This window comes from Oncorhynchus mykiss, chromosome 4 (genome assembly GCF_057628025.1).
Source record: "Oncorhynchus mykiss isolate SJ-2025 chromosome 4, ASM5762802v1, whole genome shotgun sequence".
NCBI classification, from domain to species: Eukaryota; Metazoa; Chordata; class Actinopteri; order Salmoniformes; family Salmonidae; genus Oncorhynchus; species Oncorhynchus mykiss.
The window spans coordinates 21812994-21837477 of NC_143025.1; the positions used below are offsets into that span (position 1 = coordinate 21812994).

The 24484-nt window shown below is 43.2% G+C and overlaps 1 protein-coding gene across 2 annotated transcripts in view; it reads left to right on the forward strand.

The window, feature by feature from the left end:
* LOC110521504 (long-chain-fatty-acid--CoA ligase ACSBG2) overlaps positions 1-24484 on the forward strand; it is a 56398-nt gene that overhangs the window by 25002 nt on the left and 6912 nt on the right. For both annotated transcript variants that reach the window (XM_021599102.3, XM_021599099.3), the window contains exons 3-8: positions 6836-6948; positions 15551-15819; positions 17010-17098; positions 21378-21498; positions 21607-21687; positions 23153-23302. In XM_021599102.3, coding sequence (XP_021454777.3) covers positions 6836-6948; positions 15551-15819; positions 17010-17098; positions 21378-21498; positions 21607-21687; positions 23153-23302 — 823 coding nt within the window. The remainder of the gene's footprint in view (positions 1-6835; positions 6949-15550; positions 15820-17009; positions 17099-21377; positions 21499-21606; positions 21688-23152; positions 23303-24484) is intronic.

Here is a 24484-nt window from a genome sequence, read left to right on the forward strand (position 1 = left end):
AAACTGTATTTTTTGTGAAGAATCAACAACAAGTGGGACACAATCATCAAGTGGAACGACATTTATTGGATATTTCAAACTTTTTTAACAAATCAAAAACTGAAAAATTGGGCGTGCAAAATTATTCAGCCCCTTTACTTTCAGTGCAGCAAACTGTCTCCAGAAGTTCAGTGAGGATCTCTGAATGATCCAATGTTGACCTAAATGACTAATGATGATAAATACAATCCACCTGTGTGTAATCAAGGCTCCGTATAAATGCACCTGCACTGTGATAGTCTCAGAGGTCCATTAAAAGCACAGAGAGCATCATGAAGAACAAGGAACACACCAGGCAGGTCCGAGATACTGTTGTGAAGAAGTTTAAAGCCGGATTTGGATACAGAGATTTCCCAAGCTTTAAACATCCCAAGGAGCACTGTGCAAGCGATAATATTGAAATGGAAGGAGTATCAGACCACTGCAAATCTACCAAGACCTGGCCGTCCCTCTAAACTTTCAGCTCATACAAGGAGAAGACTGATCAGAGATGCAGCCAAGAGGCCCATGATCACTCTGGATGAACTGCAGAGATCTACAGCTGAGGTGGGAGACTCTGTCCATAGGACAACAATCAGTCGTATATTGCACAAATCTGGCCTTTATGGAAGAGTGGCAAGAAGAAAGCCATTTCTTAAAGATATCCATAAAAAGTGTTGTTTAAAGTTTGCCACAAGCCACCTGGGAGACACACCAAACATGTGGAAGAAGGTGCTCTGGCCAGATGAAACCAAAATTGAACTTTTTGGCAACAATGCAAAACGTTATGTTTGGCGTAAAAGCAACACAGCTGAACACACCATCCCCACTGTCAAACATGGTGGTGGCAGCATCATGGTTTGGGCCTGCTTTTCTTCAGCAGGGACAGGGAAGATGGTTAAAATTGATGGGAAGATGGATGGAGCCAAATACGGGACCATTCTGGAAGAAAACCTGATGGATTCTGCAAAAGACCTGAGACTGGGACAGAGATTTGTCTTCCAACAAGACAATGATCCAAAACATAAAGCAAAATCTACAATGGAATGGTTCAAAAATAAACATATCCAGGTGTTAGAATGGCCAAGTCAAAGTCCAGACCTGAATCCAATCGAGAATCTGTGGAAAGAACTGAAAACTGTTGTTCACAAATGCTCTCCATCCAACCTCACTGAGCTCGAGCTGTTTTGCAAGGAGGAATGGGAAAACATGTCAGTCTCTCGATGTGCAAAACTGATAGAGACATACCCCAAGCGACTTACAGCTGTAATCGCAGCAAAAGGTGGCGCTACAAAGTATTAACTTAAGGGGGCTGAATCATTTTGCACACCCAATTTTTCAGTTTTTGATTTGTTAAAAAAGTTTGAAATATCCAATAAATGTCGTTCCACTTCATGATTGTGTCCCACTTGTTGTTGATTCTTCACAAAAAAATACAGTTTTATATCTTTATGTTTGAAGCCTGAAATGTGGCAAAAGGTCGCAAAGTTCAAGGGGGCCGAATACTTTCGCAAGGCACTGTACCTTGAATGGCATCATTAGAGTGTAGTGCAATGGCGAGAGGCTCGATTGCCAAAGCAAACAACAAGGGGGAGAATGGACAACCCTGTCTGGATCTGCAGTGCAAGGGAAAATGGTAAGAGGAAAAGTTATTAGGCCGTACCGACGCCATGGGGGAAAAATAAAGAATCTTTATCCACGCAATGAATTTGGGGTCAAAGCCAAATCTATAAAGGGCAGCTGTTAGGTAATCCCACTCAACGCGGTCAAACGCTTTTTCGGCATCAAGTGAGACCACCACCTCCGGGTCCTCCGACGGCGGGGAGTACAGTATAAGGCGCCTAATATTGAAAAAAAATGCCTATTTCTCACAAAGCCAGTCTGGTCAGAGTGTATTACTTGGTGCAGCAAGCCTTCCATACGGATGGCTAAAAGCTTAGCTAGGATTTTGTAATCATAGTTTAAAAGCGAGATTGGGCAATAGGATCCACATTCCAGGGGGTCTTTGTTTTTCTTTAATAGTAATGAAATTGAAGCCTGATAAAGACTAGGCGGTAGCTTTGAATTATTAAGGCACTCTGCAAATAGTCGAGACAAGAATGGGCAAAGCAGACCAGACAATGTCCTGTAAAATTTGGTTGGAAAACCGTCCAGACCCGGTGATTTACCACTTTTCATTGCGGACACTGCTGTTGCAATCTCCTCAAGCGTAAATTCTTCTTCTAGACAGTCATGGGAGTCTGTATCAATTGAAGGCATATTCAAGCCATTAAAGAAGGAATCAATCAGCAAAGGGTCTTGAGGGGATTCAGAGTTGTATAGCGCAGAGCAAAATTGTTTGAATTGATCATGGATCTCTTTATGCATTACTGTGGTGGCACCAGACGGGTCTTTATTTGTGGGATTAAACGTGAGGCCTCAGATTTACAGATCTGATGTGCAAGGAGTTTACTGGCCTTGTCGCCTTGTTCATAGACTTTGTATCGAGCTCGCAAGAGTAACTGTTCAGCTTGCCTGGTAGAAAGCTCATCAAATTCAGATTGGAGTAGTTGGCGCTCTTTATGCAGATCAGAGGAAGGATCCGTAGCATACTTCTCATCCAATGTGGCTATGGACTTGCTCAGGTCCCGAAGTCGCTGAGAGCGAACTCTGTTTTGGTTGGCTGTATAAGAAATAATTTGGCAACGTAGGTATGCTTTGAGAGACTCCCATATGGTAAAGCAGGACATACCTGGTGTTGAATTAGTTTCTAGGAATTAGGTGATTTCAGAAGAAATTAAATTGACAAACTCCTTATCTTAGAGTAAAATGGGGTTGAGACGCCATTGATAACACATAGGAGGTCGCTGTTGGAACTCTAGTTCAAGCACTAATGGTGAATGGTCAGAAATAACAATACTCTCGTAAGTACACTGCCGAAGGTTAGGCAGAAGTTTTTTGTCCAAAAATAAGTAATCAATCCGGGAGTATGTTTGAACATGAGAATAAAATGAATACTGTCTATCTGTAGGTTGTAGGAAACACCAGGCCTCAAACAGCATATTTCTGAAGAAAGGATTGAATAAGTAGGGCATATTTAGATGTCCTCACAAACAAATACAGGCCCTTGTCAAGAACTGGGGACATTTTACAGTTGAAATCCCCCCCTAAAATCAACAAATGAGAATCTAAATTGGGAATAGCAGACAGAAAGGAAGAAATGAAACTTGTGTCATCCCAATTGGGAGCATAAACACTAGCCAAAACAAGAGGGGTAGAAAACAGTTCACCGGTTACTATGATGTATCGTCCCTTAGGATCAGCAATAACCTCAGAAGCTTCAAAAGGAGTAGCTTTATCAACCAGAATAGCAGCACCTCTTGATTTACTATGAAAGTTTGAGTGGAACGCTTGACCAACCCAGTCCTTACGCATCCTAAAATGCTCACCAGTCCTCAAGTGAGTGTCTTGTAGAAATGCAATATTTGCATTCAAACCCTTTAAGTTTGTCAACACCCTCTTACGCTTCACCGGGTTATTAACCCCTTTGGTGTTCCATGAAATGTACTTGATCGCATTATTTTGGCCCCTCTGGGCAATCCCGTTATTCAACCCTGTCATTCGAGCATAGAATGCAAAAGCAATGAGCGCCCAAAACCCCCAGAATAACTTGTCTCAGAGTAATAATGTATGGTTGTAGATGTTTGGAAAAAGTACAGAAAAAAAAAACTAAAAAGACAGAATGACATTAGAACTGAACAATTCAACCTCCCCCCCATCCCAGACAATACTTCCCCAAACGAGGTACAAGCCTAAATAGAACATGTTCTCTTCGCACAGTATGTCTGTGAGTGCGGTCTTAAACCTAAACCCACAGTCCCGCTCTTTAAAGTCACGTTTTGTTAGTGGATCAAGCAGCAAAAAGAAAGATTTTGTTTTTGTTTTTTCAAATAAAAAATCCCTTGTGCAAACGGAATGACAAAAGCACCACTTGTAGATGTATATAATTATATTCCCAGTCTTATAACAGGCATTGAGAGAGAAAATAAATAAATGGCTCTCAGCCAAAAATCTAATTTGAAATAAGGAAATCGTAGTAAGACAATTAAAAATAAAAGTAATTATAATAGTAGTCTAGTTGACGCTGCGACAGCTTACAACCAATACCAAAAAACTACGTGTGCGCAACGTTGAACGTTTGCTGGGCATAAATGACGCTCAAAACGTTTAAAATTAAAGTGAGACCCCAAAAACCGTGTAGCCTCGACATTTACTGTTTACTGGGTCAATGCAAACGGATGCAGTAAACAAATAACCAAAAATATTTTTAGTCACTGAGACAGTGTAAACAAACTGAATAGGTGAGCGAGACAACTCCTGTGTTTCTAGGCTAAGTAAAACCTTAATATGATTAAATAAAAATGACTGAATGCTTGTAAGGCACGCACACTAGATGATCAAAACATTAGATCACATCAAATAAGCCTGAATGGGTTCGCCAACTATACAAGACTAGCCTGTTATATCTAAACATAATTGTACCACAGGTGGGTTACTTACTATCCACAGTTCGCAAGCAACAGTTGCTGAACTGTGAGCATGTTCAAGACTTCTTGATGTGACATTGAATGTGAGCCATAGCCTCATCCAGAGATTCAAATGTGTAGTCTTTACCCTCATGAGATAGCCATAAACGGGCCGGGAATCGCAGTCCATACTTCACACTTGGATGGTCCCGAAGTACTCGTTTGGCCTGTCTGAAAGCTGCGTGCTGCCTGGAAACAGTGGGGGAGTAGTCCTGGAGATGGAGAAGCTCTGTCCTTGAAAGCTCAGAGTGGTATTGCGGGCTCGTCGGAGGATCTCCATCTTCTCAAGAAAAAAGTGCACTTGAAGAATTGTCACGGGGCCTCTCCCCATCCCGGGGCTTTGGGCGCAGCAACCGGTGGGCTCGATCAATCAGGGGCTTTTCATCTAAGGCAAGAACATCCTTCAGCAGCCCTGAAACGAAATCCGTGGCGCAATGCATTTCCGCTGACTCTGGGACCGGTACAAGTCTCAGATTATTGCGGCGAGAGAATCCCTCTAAACTCACACAGCTCTCCTTCACCTTTTTCAAATCCGCAGCTAGGCGTTTAACTTCAGCCTCCAGGGGTGTAGTTAAGTCGGAGACATTAGTTGTAGCAATTGTTGTAGTGTGTGACGCAGCTGTTTTGAGTAATGTGATTGCTGGCACAGTCTCGTTCCGTAGGATGGTTAAATCTGCTTTTAAAGTATCAGAAACCTCCTGTATTCTGGCCTCAATCGTAGCAACCACCTTTATTTTCATTTCAACTATCTCAGAGCGTAGTAGTTTGATGGCCTCGAATGTTTATTTCAGCGCCGCCAGGCTAAGCCGCACCCCCGGGGTAAAGTGTGCGTCCCCGGGCCCTCAGACTCAGGAGAGGGTGGTGATGAGAGCGGGTCTTGTAGGCCGGGTTTTCTTAAAGTCATGCTTTTGGCCTTATGTTTGGTCGACATGCTGACATTCGGAAGCAAAGTAGTCTTGTTTTTTAAGGAAAGGGATCACCAACTTAATATTTGAAAATAAATAAGGTTCTGCTGCAAAATTCACAAACTTTAAGAATACCACGGGGGCAAATGGAAAACACGTCAGTCGCACATGGCGTCCCTCCTATCCCCCCAAGATACAACTATTTTACATGGGTTTAAAGATAAACTTCTTGTGAATCCAACCACGGTGTCATATTTCAAAAATGCTTTACGGTGAAAGCATACCATACAATTATTTGAGAACATAGCCCAACAGACAAATCATTACAAACAGTAACCAGCCAAGTAGAAGTTACACAAGTCAGAAATGGAGATCAAATTAATCACTTACCTTTGATCTTCATATGATTGCACTCAAGACATTAATTCATTCAATAAATGTTCCTTTTGTTCGATAAAGTCTCTCTTTATATCCAAAAACCTCTTTGTTCTCGTTTTCTTCATTAATCCACAGGCTCAAATGCAGTCACAACAGGCAGACAAAAAAAATCATAATTGTATCTGTAAAGTTCATAGAAACATGTCAAACGATGTTCATATTCAATCCTCAGGTTGTTTTTAGCCTAAATAATCGATAATATTTCAACCGGACAATAACGTTGCCGATATTAAAGGTAAACAAGAAAGGCGTGCGCATGAAAAAGCTCTGTGACACGGCAGGGTCCACTCATTCAGACTGCTCTTACTCACTCATTTTCTAAAGACTGTTGACATCTAGTGGAAGGCATAGGAACTGCAATTTGAGTCCTGAGTCAATGGATACTGTAATGGCATTAAACTACAACAACAACAAATCCAACTTCCTGAGTGGATTTTTCTCAGGTTTTCACCTGCCAAATCAGTTCTGTTATACTCACAAACATTATTTTAACAGTTTTGGAAACTTTTGTGTTTTCTATCCAAATCTACTCATTATATGCATATCTTATCTTCTGGGCCTGAGTAGAAGGCAGTTTAATTTGGGCACGCTTTTCATCCAAAATTCCAAATGCTGCCCCCTACACTAGAGAAGTTAAACAAACTAAAGGTTGCATAGCAACAGCATCAACTTCCGGTAGACAGGCGAAGCTCTAGTGCGATCAACTGAAAGGATACCATTTGTTTCCAGTATACTAAAATGAACTAATAATATGTAGTATACCGTATGTTAGTGTGGGTATTTGAGCACAGTTAGATTCTTTATCTTCTGACACTGAAAAGCTTCCTCCATCTTTAGACATGACAGTGGAATACAGTAGGACAGGACCGGGAATCCACTTAACATTATTTATAACTTCTTTCCCCTCAGTGAGTCAACAGAGGAGTCAGCCGGTGAGCGGGAAGAGGAGATTGGGGCCAACGCTGAGCTCACCAACAAACTCACAGACATCCTTACTGAACAGCCCACACAAACAGAGACTGGTGAGCGCATATATATTAATTACACACATTTACATGGCAAACATCACAAAGAGAAGATTTTAGAAAGGGCACAAATAAATGTAGTAAACTGGCTTACAACTGTTAGCGCCTACACAAACTGGTTCACACACTCTCTTGTACATTGATTTTGAGGTTGACCAAATTAATTGTCCCCTTGTTGAATTTTGAGGAAATGGGCCAAAGGGAAGTGGGGTCCATAACTTCCCTTTTCTGTTTCTGGCCAAGAACATTCAGTCATCAACATTCCTAATGCCCTAAGTATGAAAACTATATTTATTAGGTGTACTCTAGCATTTAGAAAACCCCATCCTGAAGGTATTCACAAATTTAAAATGAATAAATGAGATTTGTCAGTTGGTCAGTAAACACTCTGTTGCTCTTAAATCAGTGGGGCTTTCTCTTCCATCCACCTGAAGTGCAGTACCATGAGGATCTGGCTGAGGCTGGTACCATGGCCATGCGTGGCTATTGACTAAAGAAGTATTTGGTCATAAACAGTCCCCACTGAACTCCCAGAAGGTTCCACCCACAGCTCTGTGCTGTTGACCATAGACAACACAGTGCTCTATGGTCAGCCTAACACCAGGCCACATGATCCTACGCTTCTCTGTTGCTATTTCAGTTTTATACTTCTTTGAAAGGCTTCAAAATATTGGCAGGGATTATCTATAGTTTGTCTTGTCATGGTGACCTTTCAATTGTTTTTATTAAAACCTCTTATGGCTGGGGGGCAGTATTGAGTAGCTTGGATAAGGTGCCTGGAGTAAACTGCCTGCTACTCAGGCCCAGAAGCGAAGATATGCATATTATTAGTAGATTTGGATAGAAAACATAAACGTTTCCAAAACTGTTTGAATGATGTCTGTGAGTATAACAGAACTCATATGGCAGGCAAAAACCTGAGAAAAAATCCAACCAGGAAGTGGGAAATCTGAGGTTTGTAGTTTAACTTATTGCCTATCGAATATACAGTGTCTGGGGTCATAATGCATTTCCTAAGGCTTCCACTACATGTCAACAGTAATTTAGAACCTTTGTTTAAGGCGTCTACTATGAAGGAGGAGGGAATGAGAGCTCTTTCAATCAGGTGTCCGCAATGAGCTGATCACGTGCGCTCCCGTGAGAGGTAGCTGCGTTCCTTTTAATTTCTAAAGACAAAGGAATTATCCAGTTGGAACATTATTGAAGATTTATGTTAACATCCTAAAGATTGATTCTATACATTCGTTTGACATGTTTCTACGGACTGTAACGGAACCTTTTGACTTTTCGTCTGGACCTAGTGATCGCGCCTCACTGATTTGGATTTGTGAACTAAATGCGAGAACAAGGAGGTATTTGGACAAATGATAGACTGTATCGAACAAAACAAACATTTATTGTGGAACTGGGATTCCTTGGAATGCATTCTGATGATCATCAAATTTATTTATATAGCCCTTCGTACATCAGCTGATATGCCATATGCTGTACAAAAACCAAGCCTAAAACCCCAAACAGCAAGCAATGCAAATGTAGAAGCACAGAGGCTAGGAAAAACTCACTAGAATGGCCAAAACCTAGGAAGAAACCTAGAGGAGCCATGCTATGAGGGGTGGCCAGTCCTCTTCTGGCTGTGCCGGGTGGAGATTATAACAGAACATGGCCAAGATGTTCAAATGTTCATAAATGACCAGCATGGTATACCATGCATAATATCAATATATATAATAGCAAGTCAGCACCTCAGGAGTAAATGTCAGTTCGCTTTTCATAGCCGATCATTAAGAGTATCTCTACCACTTCTGCTGTCTCTAGGGAGTTGAAAACCGCAGGTCTGGGACGGGTAGCACGTCCGGTGAACAGGTCAGGATTCCATAGCCGCAGGCAGAACAGTTGAAACTGGAGCAGCAGCACGGCCAGGTGGACTGGGGACAGCAAAGAGTCATCATGCCAGGTAGTCCTGAGGAATGGTCCAAGGGCTCAGGTCCTCAGAGAGAGCGAGAGAATTAGAGAGAGCATACTTAAATTCACACAGGACACCGGATAAGACAGAAGTACTCCAGATATAACAAACTGACCCTAGCCCCCCGACACAAACTACTGCAGCATAAATACTGGAGGCTGAGACATGAGGGGTCAGGAGACACTGTGGCCCCATCCGATGATACCCCCGGACAGGGCCAAACAGGAAGGATATAACCCCACCCACTTTGCCAAAGCACAGCCCCCACACCACTAGAGGGATATCTTCAACCACCAACTTACCATCCTGAGACAAGGCCGAGTATAGCGCCAACCCAGACAGGAAGATCACATCAGTGACTCAACCCACCCAAGTGACGCACCCCTCCTAGGGACGGCATGAAAGAGCACCAGTAAGCCAGTGACTCAGCCCCTGTAATAGGCTTAGAGGCAGAGAATCCCAGTAGAAAGAGGGGAAACGGCCAGGCAGAGACGGCAAGGGCGGTTCGTTACTCCAGAGCCTTTCCGTTCACCTTCACACTCCTGGGCCAGACTACACTCAATCATATGACCCACTGAAGAGATGAGTCTTCAGTAGAGACTTAAAGGTTGAGACCGAGTCTGCGTCTCTCACATGGGTAGGCAGACCATTCCATAAAAATGGAGCTGTACAGGAGAAAGCCCTGCCTCCAGTTGTTTGCTTAGAAATTCTAGGGACAATTAGGAGGCCTGCGTCTTGTGACCGTAGCTTACGTGTAGGTATGTACAGCAGGACCAAATCAGAGAGATGGGTAGGAGCAAGCCCATGTAATGCTTTGTAGGTTAGCAGTAAAACCTTGAAATCAGCCCTTGCCTTAACAGGAAGCCAGTGTAGGGAGGCTAGCACTGGAGTAATATGATTGCATTTTTTGGTTCTAGTCAGGATTCTAGCACCCGTATTTAGCATTAACTGAAGTTTATTTAGTGCTTTATCCAGGTAGCCGGAAAGTAGATCCTTGCCCGTAGTCTAACCTAAAGTAACAAAAGCATGGATTAATTCTTCTGCATTTTTGGACAGGAAGTTTCAGATTTTTGCAATGTTACGTAGATGGAAAAAAAGCTGTCCTTGAAACAGTCTTGATATGTTCGTCAAAAGAGAGATCAGGGTCCAGAGTAACGCCGAGGTCCTTCAGTTTTATTTGAGACTATACAACCATCAAGATTAATTTTCAGATTCAACAAATCTCTTTCTTTTTCTTGCGACCTAGAACAAGCATCTCTGTTTTGTCCGAGTTTAAAAGTAGAAAGTTTGCAGCCATCCACTTCCTTATGTCTGAAACACAGGCTTCTAGTGAGGGAAATTTTGGGGCATCACCATGTTTCATTGAAATGTACAGCTGTGTGTCATCTGCGTAGCAGTGAAAGTTAACATTATGTTTTCGAATGACATCCCCCAAGAGGTAAAATATATAGTGAAAACAATAGTGGTCCTAAAACGGGAACCTTGAGGAACACTGAAATTTACAGTTGATTTGTCAGAGGACAAACAATTCAAAGACAAACTGATATCTTTCCGACAGATAAGATCTAAACCAGGCCAGAACTGGTCTGTGTAGACCAATTTGGGTTTCCAATTTCTCCAAAAGAATGTGGTGATCGATGGTATCAAAAGGCCTAGGAGCACGAGGACAGATGCAGAGCCTCGGTCTGATGCCATTAAAACGTAATTTACCACCTTCACAAGTGCAGTGTCAGTGCTATGATGGGGTCTAAAACCAGACTGAAGCATTTCGTATACATTGTTTGTCTTCAGGAAGGCAGTGAGTTGCTGCGCAACAGCTTTTTCTAAAAGTTTTGAGAGGAATGGAAGATTCGGTATAGGCCGATTGTGTTTTTTTTTATTTTTATATATATATCTTTTTTTTTTTAATTTTTAAAACATATTTTCTGGGTCAAGGTTTGGCTTTTTCAAGAGGCTTTATTACTGCCACTTTTAGTGAGTTTGGTACACATCCGGTGGATAGAGAGCCGTTTATTATGTTCAACATAGGAGGGCCAAGCACAGGAAGCAGCTCTTTCAGTAGTAATAGGGTCCAGTATGCAGCTTGAAGGTTTAGAGGCCATGATTATTTTCATCATTGTGTCAAGAGATATAGTACTAAAACACTTGAGCGTCTCTCTTGATCCTAGGTCCTGGCAGAGTTGTGCAGACTCAGGACAACTGAGCTTTGGAGGAATACGCAGATTTAAAGAGGAGTCCGTAATTTGCTTTCTAATAATCATGAATCAGGAATTTATTACTGCTGAAGTGAAAGCCATCCTCACTTGGGGAATGCTGCTTTTTAGTTAGCTTTGCGGCAGTATCAAATACATTTTGATTGTTCTTATTTTCCTCAATTAAGTTGGAAGAATAGGATGATCGAGCAGCAGTGAGGGCTCTTCGATACTGCACTGTACGGTCTTTCCAAGCTAGTCGGAAGAATTCCAGTTTGGTGTGGCGCCATATCCGTTCCAATTTTCTGGAAGCTCGGGTATTTTCTGTTTACCAGGGAGCTAGTTTCTTATGAGAAATGTTTTTAGTTTTTAGGGGTGCAACTGCATCTAGGGTATTGCGCAAGGTTAAATGATTTTCCTCAGTTAGGTGGTTAATGATTTTTGTCCTCTGTCGTCCTTGGGTAGGCAGAGGGAGTCTGGAAGAGCATCAAGGAATCTTTGTGTTGTTTGTGAATTTATAGCACGACTAGTGAATATTTATAATGCTATTTCTGACTTCTGTTGACTCCAACATGGCAGGTATCTGTATGGCTTGTTTTTGTGTCTGAGCGCTGTACTCAGATTATTGCATGGTGTGCTTTTTTTCCATAAAGCTTTTTTGAAATCTGACACACCGGTTGCATTAACTTCTTATGGGAACCCCTCGACAACATTCCGCTGAAAAGGCAGAGCGCGAAATTCAAAAATATTTTTTTGAAATATGTAACTTTCATACATTCACAAGTGCAATACACCAAATTAAAGCTTAACTTCTTGTTAATCAACCCATCGTGTCCTATTTTAAAAAGACTACAGCGAAAGCACACCAAATTATTTTTAGGTCAGCGCCTACTCACAAAAACACACACAGCCATATTCCAGCCAAAGAGAGGAGTCACAAAAAGCAGAAATAGAGAAAATTAATCACTAACCTTTGCTCTTCATCAGATGGCACTCATAGGACTTCATGTTACACAATACATGTGTGTTTTGTTCGATAAAGTTCATATTTATATCCAAAAATCTGTTTACATTGGAAAAGTGAAAGTTCAGTGTTAGGCTGACCATAGAGCACTGTGTTGTCTACGGTCAACAGCACAAAGCTGTGGGTGGAACCTTCTGGGAGTTCAGTGGGGACTGTTTATGACCAAATACTTCTTTAGTCAATAGCCACGCATGGCCATGGTACCAGCCTCAGCCAGATCCTCATGGTACTGCACTTCAGGTGGATGGAAGAGAAAGCCCCACTGATTTAAGAGCAACAGAGTGTTTACTGACCAACTGACAAATCTCAACACTTTGAAATGTGAATTTATTTATTCATTTGAAATTTGTGAATACCTTCAAGATGGGGTTTTCTAAATGCCAGAGTACACCTAATAAATATAGTTTCCATATCGTCGCTTCTGGGCCTGAGTAGCAGGCCGTTTACTCTGGGCACGCTTTTCATCCGAACGTAAAAATGCTGCCCCCTATCCCAAACAGGTTAAGGAGAAGTGGATCTATAATTCCATGTATAACACTTGTATCTTTTATCAATGTTTATTATGAGTATTTCTGTAAATTAATGTGGCTCTCTGCAAAATTGGAACTACTGAACATAACATGCCAATGTAAAATGAGATTTTTGGATATAAATATGAACTTTATAGAACAAAACATACATGTATTGTGTAACATGAAGTCCTATGGGTGTCAACTGATGAAGATCATCTTATCTCTCTGCTTTTTGTGACTCCTCTAATTGGTTGGAAAATGGCTTTGTTTTTTTCTGTGACTAGGCACCCACCTAACATAATCGTTTGGTGTGCTTTCATCGTAAAGCCTTTTTGAAATCGGACACTGTGGTGGGATTCACAAGTTTATCTTTAAAATGGTGTAAAATACTTGTATGTTTGAGGAATTTTAATAATGAGATTTCTGTTTGTATTTGGCGCCCTGCACTTTCACTGGCTGTTGTCATATCGATCCCGGTAGCGGGATTTCAGCCATAAGACTTAAGACTTACTAGGTGAGTTATAGCTTAGTCTCTCTATAGTTTGTCTCTGGCTAACCTAGCGTAGCAGGCTTAAAATAATTACTTTAGGCAATGCAGTGTTTCATATATGTGGACACCCCTTCAAATGAGTGGTTTCAGCTATTTCAGCCACACCCGTTGCTGACAGGGGTGTAAAATCGAGCACACAGCCATGCAATCGCCGGCAGTAGAATGGCCCCTACTGAAGAGCTCTGACTTTCAACGTGGCACAGTCATAGGATGCCACCATTCCGATTGCCGAGTGCTGAAGCTCGTAGAGAGGAAACATCATCTGTCCTCTGCAACACTCACTACTGATTTCCAAACTGCCTCTGGAATTAACGTCAGCACAATAACTCTTCGTCAGGAGCTTCATGAAATGGTTCTCCATGGCTGAGCAGCCGCACGCAAGCCTAAGATCACCATGCCCAATGCCAAGTGTCGGCTGGAGTGTGTAAAGTTCGCTGCTATTGGACTCTGGAGCAGTGGAAACGCGTTCTCTGGAGTGATAAATCCTGCTTCACCATCTGGCAGTCCCACAGACGAATCTGGGTTTTGGCGGATGCCAGGAGAACGTTACCTGTACGAATACATAGTGCCGACTGTAAAGTTTGGTGGAGGAGAAATAATGGTCTGGGGATGTTTTTCATGGTTTGGGCTAGGCCCCTTGTTTCTAGTGAAGGGATATTTTAACGCTACAGCATACAATGATATTCTAGACAATTCTGTGCTTCTAACTTCTTGGCAACAGTTTGGGGAAGACCTTTTCCTGTTTCAGCATGACAAAGTGAGGTCCATACAGAAATGGTTTGTCAAGATCGAAGTGGAAGAACTTGACTAGCCTGCAGAGAGCCCTGACCTCAACCCCATCGAACACCTTTGGGATGAATTGGACCGCCGACTGCGTGCAAGGCCTAAACACCCAACATCAGTGCCCAACCTCATGAATGGAAGCAAATGCCTGCCGCTATGTCCCAACATCTAGTGGAAAGCCTTCCCAGAAGAGTGGAGGCTTTAGCAGCAAATAGGGGACCAACGCCATAATAATGTCCAATGATTTTGGAATGAGATGTGTTTTGGCCATGTAATGTATACTGACAAAAATATAAATGCAACCATTTTAAAGATCTTAGAGTTCATGTAAGGAAATCAGTCAATTGAAATAAATTAATTAGGCCCTAATCAATGGATTTCCCAACCGGCTATAATATTAATTAATTAACTATTGAACAGAACCATTTAACTAGCTCTGAGAGGTTCACAGTTTAGTCTCCTGCCCTGTTAGTCCCTACTAGTGGGAGCTCTCCTTGTGGGCTGCCAATGCGGTTATTGGGATCCCCTGTCTGGCCCTCCCTTGTTTTGTCTGGTGTTGGGCAGATTGGTGTCTCATACTGGGCCTGGTGTGTGTGTGTGTGTTTGTTTGTTTGTTTACTGGCAGAAACTTTCTGGGGGCCAGGCCAGGACAACCCACTGCCTCTGGCTCTCCACCAACACTGCAGCAGTCCTCGTGTTCCCCCTACCAACAGTGGAGGGAACACTGTTGGTGGAGGGAACATTGGGATTTAAGACCAGAAGTCAGTGCAGCCTCCCTCATATCCCTAAAGCTAATTTCTGTGATTGTCTGTGTAAGCAGCAGGCACGCCATTCAAAGTGATTGGTTGGACTTCCTCATAGGGTTTGGGAGTCGTTTGACAGATTGATTTGCCTGCGTGTGCAGACTGGGCATTTATGCCCATCACCAATGTTCTCTCTAAGCTGCGAGTGCTCACAAAACGTGTACATTTTCTAGCAATCTTTGAAAAGTGAGTCAGGTGAACAGCTTTTATGTCTTAAATGGGGCAGTGTTTTATTTGGGAAAGGCTTGAATAAGCTAAGCTGCCAATTGCAGGGGGTAGCACATTTTTTTTGTCTGCATCTTGGTAATAATGCATTTTATTTTGTAAAGTAGTTTCTTGCATCCAACACAATACATTGTCTGTCACCACCGTATCTGAGTGGCTAAACAGGTTCACGTCGAGCCCTGGATTTTTTTTAAATGCCTACATTATGATCAAATAGCCACGGTAGCCTACTTTGCCACTGTTAAAATTAACTTAGTCGGTACAGCCTCAGTGTTCACTGTAAACATGTGCCAGAAGTTGCACAGAATTTTCACATCTAAAGTTTGCATTCAGCAGACCTGAAATTTGCTCAGTGTCGGAAGAAATTGGATGGATCATTGCCCATCAACATAACTAAACTGTCCGGAAAGGGAAATGTCCCTCTTTTCTGAGGTGCAATCAAACGTGAGTCTAGACAATGCTCTCAAATCAAACACGCCTCTCATTCGCCTTCTCAGTTGATTTTCTTTGGTTAAAAAAAATTAAACCCCTCTCCTTTCTCCGTCAGTGAGTGCCCAGCGACCAGACTCCCTGTCCCTGGCTATGGCTGAGCCAGAGCGGTGGACGTCCAGGGGTGACGGGGAGGTGAATCTGCGGATGGGGGATTCGGGCTTTGCATCTGAGCCCCCAGTCACTGTAGACCAGATGTTTAAAACTGCAGTGGAGAGGTTTGGCAGCTACACCGCCCTGGGCTGGAAGGAGGGAGAACAGATGAAGACCATGAACTACCAGGAGTACTACCAGGCTTGCCGCACCGCTGCCAAGAGCTTCCTCAAGGTGAGACTAAACACACAGACCAACTGTACTTATGGAAATCAGACCATAACTGACACTACTGCTGTAAATGTGGATGTCAGAACAAAGTTACGGTAAGATAATGGTAGGAGTTGAGGGTTCCACACCGATAAGAGCTGTAAAGTATTATTATAAAACATTTTATTGGCGTAAGTGTCTCCTAGATTTCCAGTCACAACAAAGGCTTATAAACATCCGTTCCTAAAGTGAATCAAAGTATGAGAACAAGTTATTTTGGCAAGGCAACAATGTATCCTCAAACTAAATATGAAGCCAAAGCAAAAGAGAACCACTGTGGAGGATGTGGGCCCTTTTAGGAGGCTTTTGATAACTTCCCATCTCACTGATCATAGTCCACTATCCTAACTTCAGATCAGTGTGTGTTTTAACCTCGTGGTGACTGCGTCACTGTCACCAGCATGCGTAGGGTGAGATGAAATGTGGGAGGTAGAGGCAGTGTGCTGCTAGGGGCAACATCTAGATGCAGGCCACACTAGAGTGGGGTGATATGGACACAAATCCATAACGATAAATTACCTGAATTAATGAGGTAAAGATGAATAGAACGATACGTTTATTATGTGCCCTACCATATATATTTTTTATTATCCTTTAAACTACTACTAGTTTAATGGGACAATTGATGGCTACAAACATCAATCACCTATTTTATTTCAAAATTCACATTTCTCTAGGATAGGCTACTTATCGTGGTGAACGATATCAGCGAAATGCCTGCGATAAGTGATCGGTATGGTCGGTGTCGATAATTTTCGGTTTATCGTCCCAGGCCATGTTACTTATTGTGAAACTCCACATTATACACGAGTGAGGATTAGGACTGGCTCAGGCCCAGGGGAAGCCACACATACCCACATCTGAACCTGACTGCCTCCTACTTGGAGGGGGAGAGTCGTGCTACTCTGCATTGCCACGTAGGCAAGCAGCTGTACATTTCTTGTATAAGTATCACAATGGTGTATTTTATTACTACTCCTGTTATAAAAGACCCTCTGTAGTCTATATTTGGCTTTGTTTCACCTTCCCCTTTATCTGAACTCTTATGAAAAAAAATGAATATTAACAGGCATTATATCTGTTATGTTCCTCTTTAGGTGGCAATTTGAGATCTATGTGTAGGTCTTTTTCTCACGCAGTGTTTGTGTCCACAGCTTGGCTTGGAGCGCTACCATGGGGTTGGCATTCTGGGCTTCAACTCTGCTGAGTGGTTCATCTCTGACATTGCTGCCATTATGGCTGGGTGAGTCTCTATACTTCTGTTCACTAGGGGGTCTGACACGCTCCCTGTCATGTTAGGGTGTGATGTACAGAATGTTCCCTTCTCACTGATCTACTGTAGCCCAGTCTATTTTGTGTAGCTAAGTGACTTATGTGGCTATAGCCAAAGACCTGAGATCAAAATCAAATCCAATGTTCTTCATCACATGCTTCGTAAACAGGTATGGACTATCGGTGATATGCTTACTTACGGGACCTTCCCAATGATAGAAAGAAAATAGAGAAATATTTAAAACGCTTAATAGTAGTGTGTGTGTGTATATACAGTTGAAGTCGGAAGTTGGTGTCATTAACTCCTTTTACAACCACTCCACAAATTTCTTGTCCTAACCGACTTGCCAAAACTATAGTTTGGGAACATCTACTTTGTGCATGACACAAGTACTTTTTCCAACAATTGTTTAGTCAATTATAAGTTAAATAATCTATCACAATTCCAGTGGGTCAGAAGTTCACATACTCGAAGTTGACTGCCTTTAAACAGCTTGGAAAATTCCAGGAAATTATGTCATGGCTTTAGAAGCTTCTGAAAGGCTAATTTACATCATTTGAGTCATTTGGAGGTGTACCCGTGGATGTATTTCAAGGCCTACCTTCAAACTCAGTGCCTCTTTGCTTGACATCATGGGAAAATCAAAAGAAATCAGCCAAGACCTCCATGTCTAGTTATTTATTGGGAGCAATTTCCAAACTCTTGAAGGTACCACGTTCATCTGTACAAATAATAGTACGCAAGTATAAGCACCATGGGACCACACAGCCGTCATACCGCTCAGGAAGGAGACGCGTTCTGTCTCAGAGATGAACGTACTTTGGTGCGAAAAGTGCAAATCAATCCCAGAACAGCAGTAAAGGACCTTGTGAAGATGCTGGAGGAAACGGGTACAAAAGTATCTATATCCACAGTAAAACAAGTCCTATATCGACATAACCTGAAAGGTCGCTCAGCAAGGAAGAAGCCACTGCTCCAAAATTTCCATTAAAAAAAGCCAGACTACGGTTTGGAACTGCACATGGGGACGAAGATTGTACTTTTGGAGAAATGTCCTCTGGTCTGATGAAACAAAAATACAACTGTTTGGGCATAATGACCATCGTTATGTTTGGAGGAAAAGGAGGAGGCTTGCAAGCCGAAGAACACCATTCCAACCGTGAAGCATGGGGGTGGCAGCATCATGTTGTGGGGGTGCTTTGCTGCAGGAGGGACTGGTGCACTTTACAAAATAGATGGCATCATAAGGTGGGAAAATTATGTGGATATATTGAAGCAATATCTCAAGACATCCGTCGAAGTTAAAGCTTGGTCGCAAATGGGTCTTCCAAATGGACAATGACCCCAAGCATACTTCCAAACATCACACCTGCGCGACAAGTACAGGCTGATTGTCCTCGCAGTGACAGACCATGTGTAACAACACCTGCACAGGATCGGTACATCCGAACATCGCACCTGCGGGACAGGTACAGGATGACAACAACTGCCCGAGTTACACCAGGAACGCACAATCCCTCCATCAGTGCTCAGACTGTCCTCAATAGGCTGAGAGGGGCTGGATTGAGGGCTTGTTGTAAGGCAGGTCCTCACCAGACATCGCCTATGGGCACAAACTCACCATTGCAGGACCAGTCAGAAAGTGGCAGAAAGTGCTCTATGACGAGTCGTGGTTTTGTCTCACCAGGGGTGATGGTCGGATTTGCGTTTATCGTCGAAGGAATGAGCGTTACATCGAGGCCTGTACTCTGGAGGGGGATTAATTTGGAGGTGGTGGGTCCATCATGGTCTGGGGCGGTGTCACAGCATCATCGGACTGAGCTTGTTGTCATTGCAGGCAATCTCACCGCAGTGCGATGTCAAATGTCAGTCAAATGTCTTCCACAGATCTGACTTCCCCTTTCCCTCCTGAGAAACCAGCAAACATTTGCCTGTTTTGCGCTTCTTTTTGACATCCTCCTGAGTGCACTGAGATGCATTTTGCTGTTACTGTGTTCGTAGTTTGTTACAACTAATTTATTTATGTGATTATGATAAGTGTAGGGGTTGAGGGAATGTTTTTCCTGAACAAATTAGGGATTAAGTCAAAAACAAAGTAAATGGCTGACATGTTGCAGCTTCAGCACGGACAGCGCAATAAACACTTGCTGTGGTGCCTTTTCACTGCAGCCGGGAACTGTACTGAACAACAAAAATATAAACGCAACATGCAACAATTTCTTAGATTTTACTTGTGTTACAGTTCATATAAGGAAATCAGTCATTTGAAATAAATTAATTGGGCCCTAATTGATCATTTCACATGACTGGGAATACAGATATGCATCTGTTGGTCACATACCTTTAAAAAAAAAAATGGGACTCACGATGGGCCTCAGGATCTCATCACGGTATCTCTGTGCATTCAAATTGCCATCGATAAAATGCAATTGTGTTCATGGTCCCGTAGCTTATGCCTTCCCATACCATATCTCCACCGCCACCGTTGACATCAGCAAACCGCTTGCCCACACAACGCCATACAAGTGATCTGTGGTTGTGAGGCCGGTTGGACGTACTGCCAAATTCTCTAAAATGACAGAGGCGGATTATGGTAGAGAAATTAACATTACATTTCCTGGCAACAGCTCTGGTGGACAGTCAGTCAGCATGCCAATTGCATGCTCCCTCAACTTGATACATCTGTGGCATTGTGTTGACACAACTGCAGATTTTCGTGGCCTTTATTTTTCCCCGCCCATGGTACACTTGTGTAATGATTATGCTGTTTAATCAGCTTCTTGATATGCCACACCAGTCAGGTGGATGGATTATTTTGGCTAGGAAGAAATGCTCACTAACAGGGATTTAAACCAATTTGTGCACAACATTTTAGAAGGAACTTTTATTTCAGATTATGGAACATGGGACCAATACTTGTTGCGTTTTTGTTCAGTGTAGTTCTGTACGATGGCATGGTGGGCTTAATATACCAGAATTGGAGGATAATGTGTCATTGTTTAGATCTCCAGTTTGGGAACATTTTTGCTTCCCGGTAGATTACAACGACAATGGTCAGAGTTGTGGATAGTTTTTTACTTAGCCTTTATTTAACTTGGCAAGTCTGTTAAGAACAAATTCTTATTTACAATGACAGCCAAACCCGGAAGACGTTGGGCCAATTGTGCACCGCCCTATGGGACTCCCAATCACGGCCGGATCTGATACAGCCTGTATTCGAACCAGGGACTGTAATGACACCTCTTGCACTGAGATGCAGTGCCTTAGACCGCTGCGATAAATGTTGCCGCACTCAATGAGAATAATGCAGCTGCCAACGCCTCATATTTTTACACATTTACGCCAACATCAACCCAGTATACCGGCGCAAGACTGAAACGCATGTTACGAACTTCCCTCTTGCACCCATTTCAGCAAATGGGTAGTACCTGCTCTATATAAGCAAACCAATTCAGAAGTTTCCAATGAATTGTCCAAAGCACCCTGTTGCGCTTACTTAACAGTGATGGCCCATCACATTACCTCAGAATTGGATATGTCCCGTGTGACACACACTGCCTTTTGAGAGTCACACGTATGCATTTGGCACTGAAGAAGGCAGTGTCATGGTGCCATCGTAACCAAGTGGGAAGTTAAGACATACGACTGGGAAAAATCCACTTGAACGGCCCTCAAACTGGGGAAACTAGTCTCTCATCTTGAGCACCCACTTCTCTCACATGGTGACCTCTGTCACCTACTAAGGAAATGGCCCCTCTGACAGATTTTTCGGCAGTTAAACGCAATGTTTTGAACACTCTATAATTTGTTTACAAGCATGATGGCTGTACTTTTAGTTTATGGTTGACACTGCTTGTTGGAAATTAGCCACTCGGCATTTCTCGACGAGTTCAAATCCCATGAATGCATCCAACTGGTATTTACGACGTCACAACTAGTAAATTCCCACCTCCCATATAGTTACAAACGTAGCATCAGAGTCGTAACAATCCGGTAAACAACAGACAATGCAAGGTACATTGTGAATTAATTTTTTTTTTTTTTTTATGCAATATATATACCAAACCACAGGTTTGGTGAACCTTAACACACCTAGTACAGACTGTTCTTGGATTGTTCTTTCATGATGAGCATAACTTTATGAAATACATACTTACCTAGCAGAGTTGCCAAACCTGTCTGTGGGAAAGGAATCTTGAGTTTCATGGACCATGAATCAACATAACTCACTGTTGTCTTGTGTTGCCAGTGGGTTTGCAGTGGGTATCTACACCACCAACTCCCCAGAGGCGTGCCAGTACTTAGCAGAGAACTGCAAGGCCAACATTATCGTGGTGGAGAACCACAAACAGCTACAGAAGATCCTACAGGTAAGCACAGGATGGAGAGCTTTAGATTTGCTTAGATTCATCAATACATCAGGGATACCTTCATCCTTTTTTTTAACCTTAATCAGTTTATTCCTCTTTTTCCTTCAGGTTCAGGACAAGCTGCCACACATGAAAGCCATTATCCAGTACAAAGATGCACTTAAAGAGAAGAGACCAAACCTCTACACGGTATGCGTGTCAAACTATTTCGATTTCATTCGAACATTAGAAGTTGGATCAATGCCTTCTGTGCCTTTAGAAGTGTTCATAACGCACTACAGTTCCTGCTGGTTTGTTTCCCCCCCCCCACTGTATTCTGACTAGAGGTCGGCCGATTAATCGGAATGGCCGATTTCAAGTTTTCATAACAATTGGAAATCGGTATTTTTGGGCGCCTTTTTTTAAATAGCTTTTATTTACCTAGGCAAGTCAGTTAAGAACACATTCTTATTTTCAGTGACGGCCTAGGAACGGTGGGTTAACTGCTTTGTTCAGGGGCAGAACGACAGATTTTCATCTTGTCAGCTCGGGGGATTCAATCTTGAAACCTTACAGTTAACTAGTCCAACGCAATAACGACCTGCCTCTCTCTCGTTGCACTCCACAAGGAAACTGCCTGTTACGCGAATTCAGTAATCCAAGGTAAGTTGCTAGCTCGCATTAAACTTATCTTATAAAAAACAATCAATCATAATCACTAGTTAACTACACATGCTTGATGATATTACTAGATATTATCTAGCATGTCCTGCGTTGCATACAAGTATCTAAGTATCTGACTGAGCGGTGGTAGGCAGAAGCAGGCGCGTAAACATTCATTCAAACAGCACTTTCGTGCGTTTTGCCAGCAGCTCTTCATTGTGCGTCAAGCATTGCGCTGTTTTATGACTTCAAGCCTATCAACTCCCGAGATGGGGCTGGTGTAACCGAAGTGAAATGGCTAGCTAGTTAGCGCACGCTAATAGCGTTTCAAACGTCACTTGCTCTGAGCCTTCCAGTAGTTGTTCCCCTTGCTCTGCATGGGTAACGCTGCTTCGATGGTGGCTGTTGTCGTTGTGTTGCTGGTTCGAGCCCAGGGAGGAGCGAGGAGAGGGACGGAAGCTATACTGTTACACTGGCAATACTAAAGTGCCTATAAGAACATCCAATAGTCAAAGGTATATGAAATACAAATGGTAGAGGGAAATAGTCCTATAATAACTACAACCTAAAACTTCTTACCTGGGAATATTGAAGACTCATGTTAAAAGGAACCACCAGCTTTCATATGTTCTCATGTTCTGAGCAAGGAACTTAAGGGTAGCCTAGTGGTTAGGGTGTTGGACTAGTAACCGGAAGGTTGCAAGTTCAAATCCCTGAGCTGACAAGGTACAAATCTGTCGTTCTGCCCCTGAACAGGCAGTTAACCCACTGTTCCTAGGCCGTCATTGAAAATAAGAATTTGTTCTTAACTGACTTGCCTAGTTAAATCAAATTTAAACCAAATTGAACATGTTTCTTTGATGTATTATATTAAGTTAAAATAAGTGTTCATTCAGTATTGTTGTAATTGTCCGATTAATCAGTATCGGCTTTTTTGGTCCTCCAATTATCGGTGTCGAAAAATCATAATCGGTCGACCTCTAATCCTGACTATCTTGTATTCTCTACACAGTGGGCGGAGTTTATGGAGCTGGGCCGTGATGAGTCCAACACTCAGCTGGATGACATCATCGCTACCCAGAAACCCAACCAGTGCTGCACACTGATCTACACATCAGGGACCACGGGGCAGCCCAAAGGAGTGATGCTCAGCCATGACAATGTGAGTGACACCCACCAGTAACATTAGACTGCCAGACGGTGAAGGTGGGCAACAGCACCTCTGCTACGCTGATCCTCAACACAGGGCCCCACAAGGGTACGTGCTTAGCCCCCTCTTATACTCCCTGTTCCCCCATGACTGCGTGGCCACGCGCGTCTCCAACTCAACCATCAAGTTTGCAAACAACACAAGTGGTAGGCCTGATTACCAACAAATACGAGACTGCCTACAGGGAGGTGGTGAGGGCCCTGGCGGAGTGGTGCCAGGAAGTGGTGCCAGCGAAGGTCGAGAGCCGTGCGTCCTCCGAAACACAACCCAAGCCGTACTGCTTCTTGACACAATGCCCACTTAACTCCTGCGACAGTGTCGGCGTGCATTGCGCCCGGCCCGCCACAGGAGTCGCTAGTGCGCGATGGGACAAGGACATCCCTGCCGGCCAGGCCCTCCCCTAACCCTGACGACGCTGGGACGATTGTGCGCCGCTGTGACAGAACCCAGAATCTCTAGTGGCACAGCTAGCACTGCGATGCAGTGCCTTAGACCACTGCACCACTCGGGAGGCTCCATACAGTGTGGTGAATGTGCAACAGTGCCTCTTCAACCTCAGGAGGCTGAAAATATTCTACAGATGTACCATTGAGAGCATCCTGTCGTGCTGTTTCACCACCTGGTACGGCACCTGCACCATCCGCAACTGCTGGGCTTTCCAGATGGTGGCACAGTCAGCCCATGCATCACCGGGGCGCACTGCCTGCCCTCCAGGACATCTACAGCACCCGGTGTCACAGGAAAGCCAGTAAGATCATCAAGGACCTCGGCCACCTTAGCCACGGCCTCTTCACCCCGCTACCATCTAGAAGACGGTACAGGTGCCGAGAAACTGAAAAATGCCTTCGCTCTACAGGCCATCAGACTGTTAGTCACCACTAGCCGGCCTCCACCCAGGAGCCTGCCCGGAATTTTAGTCACTGTTATTCGCTGGCTACCACCCGGTTACTCTAACCTGCACCTTAGACTGCTGCCCTATGTAAATAGTAATTGACCGCTGGTCACTTTAATAATGTTTATACAGTTTTACCCACTTAATAATATGTATATACTGTATTCTAGTCATGGTTCATCTTATACAACTACTGCTGTACACATTTTCTATTCATATACTGTCCATAATATCAATACACC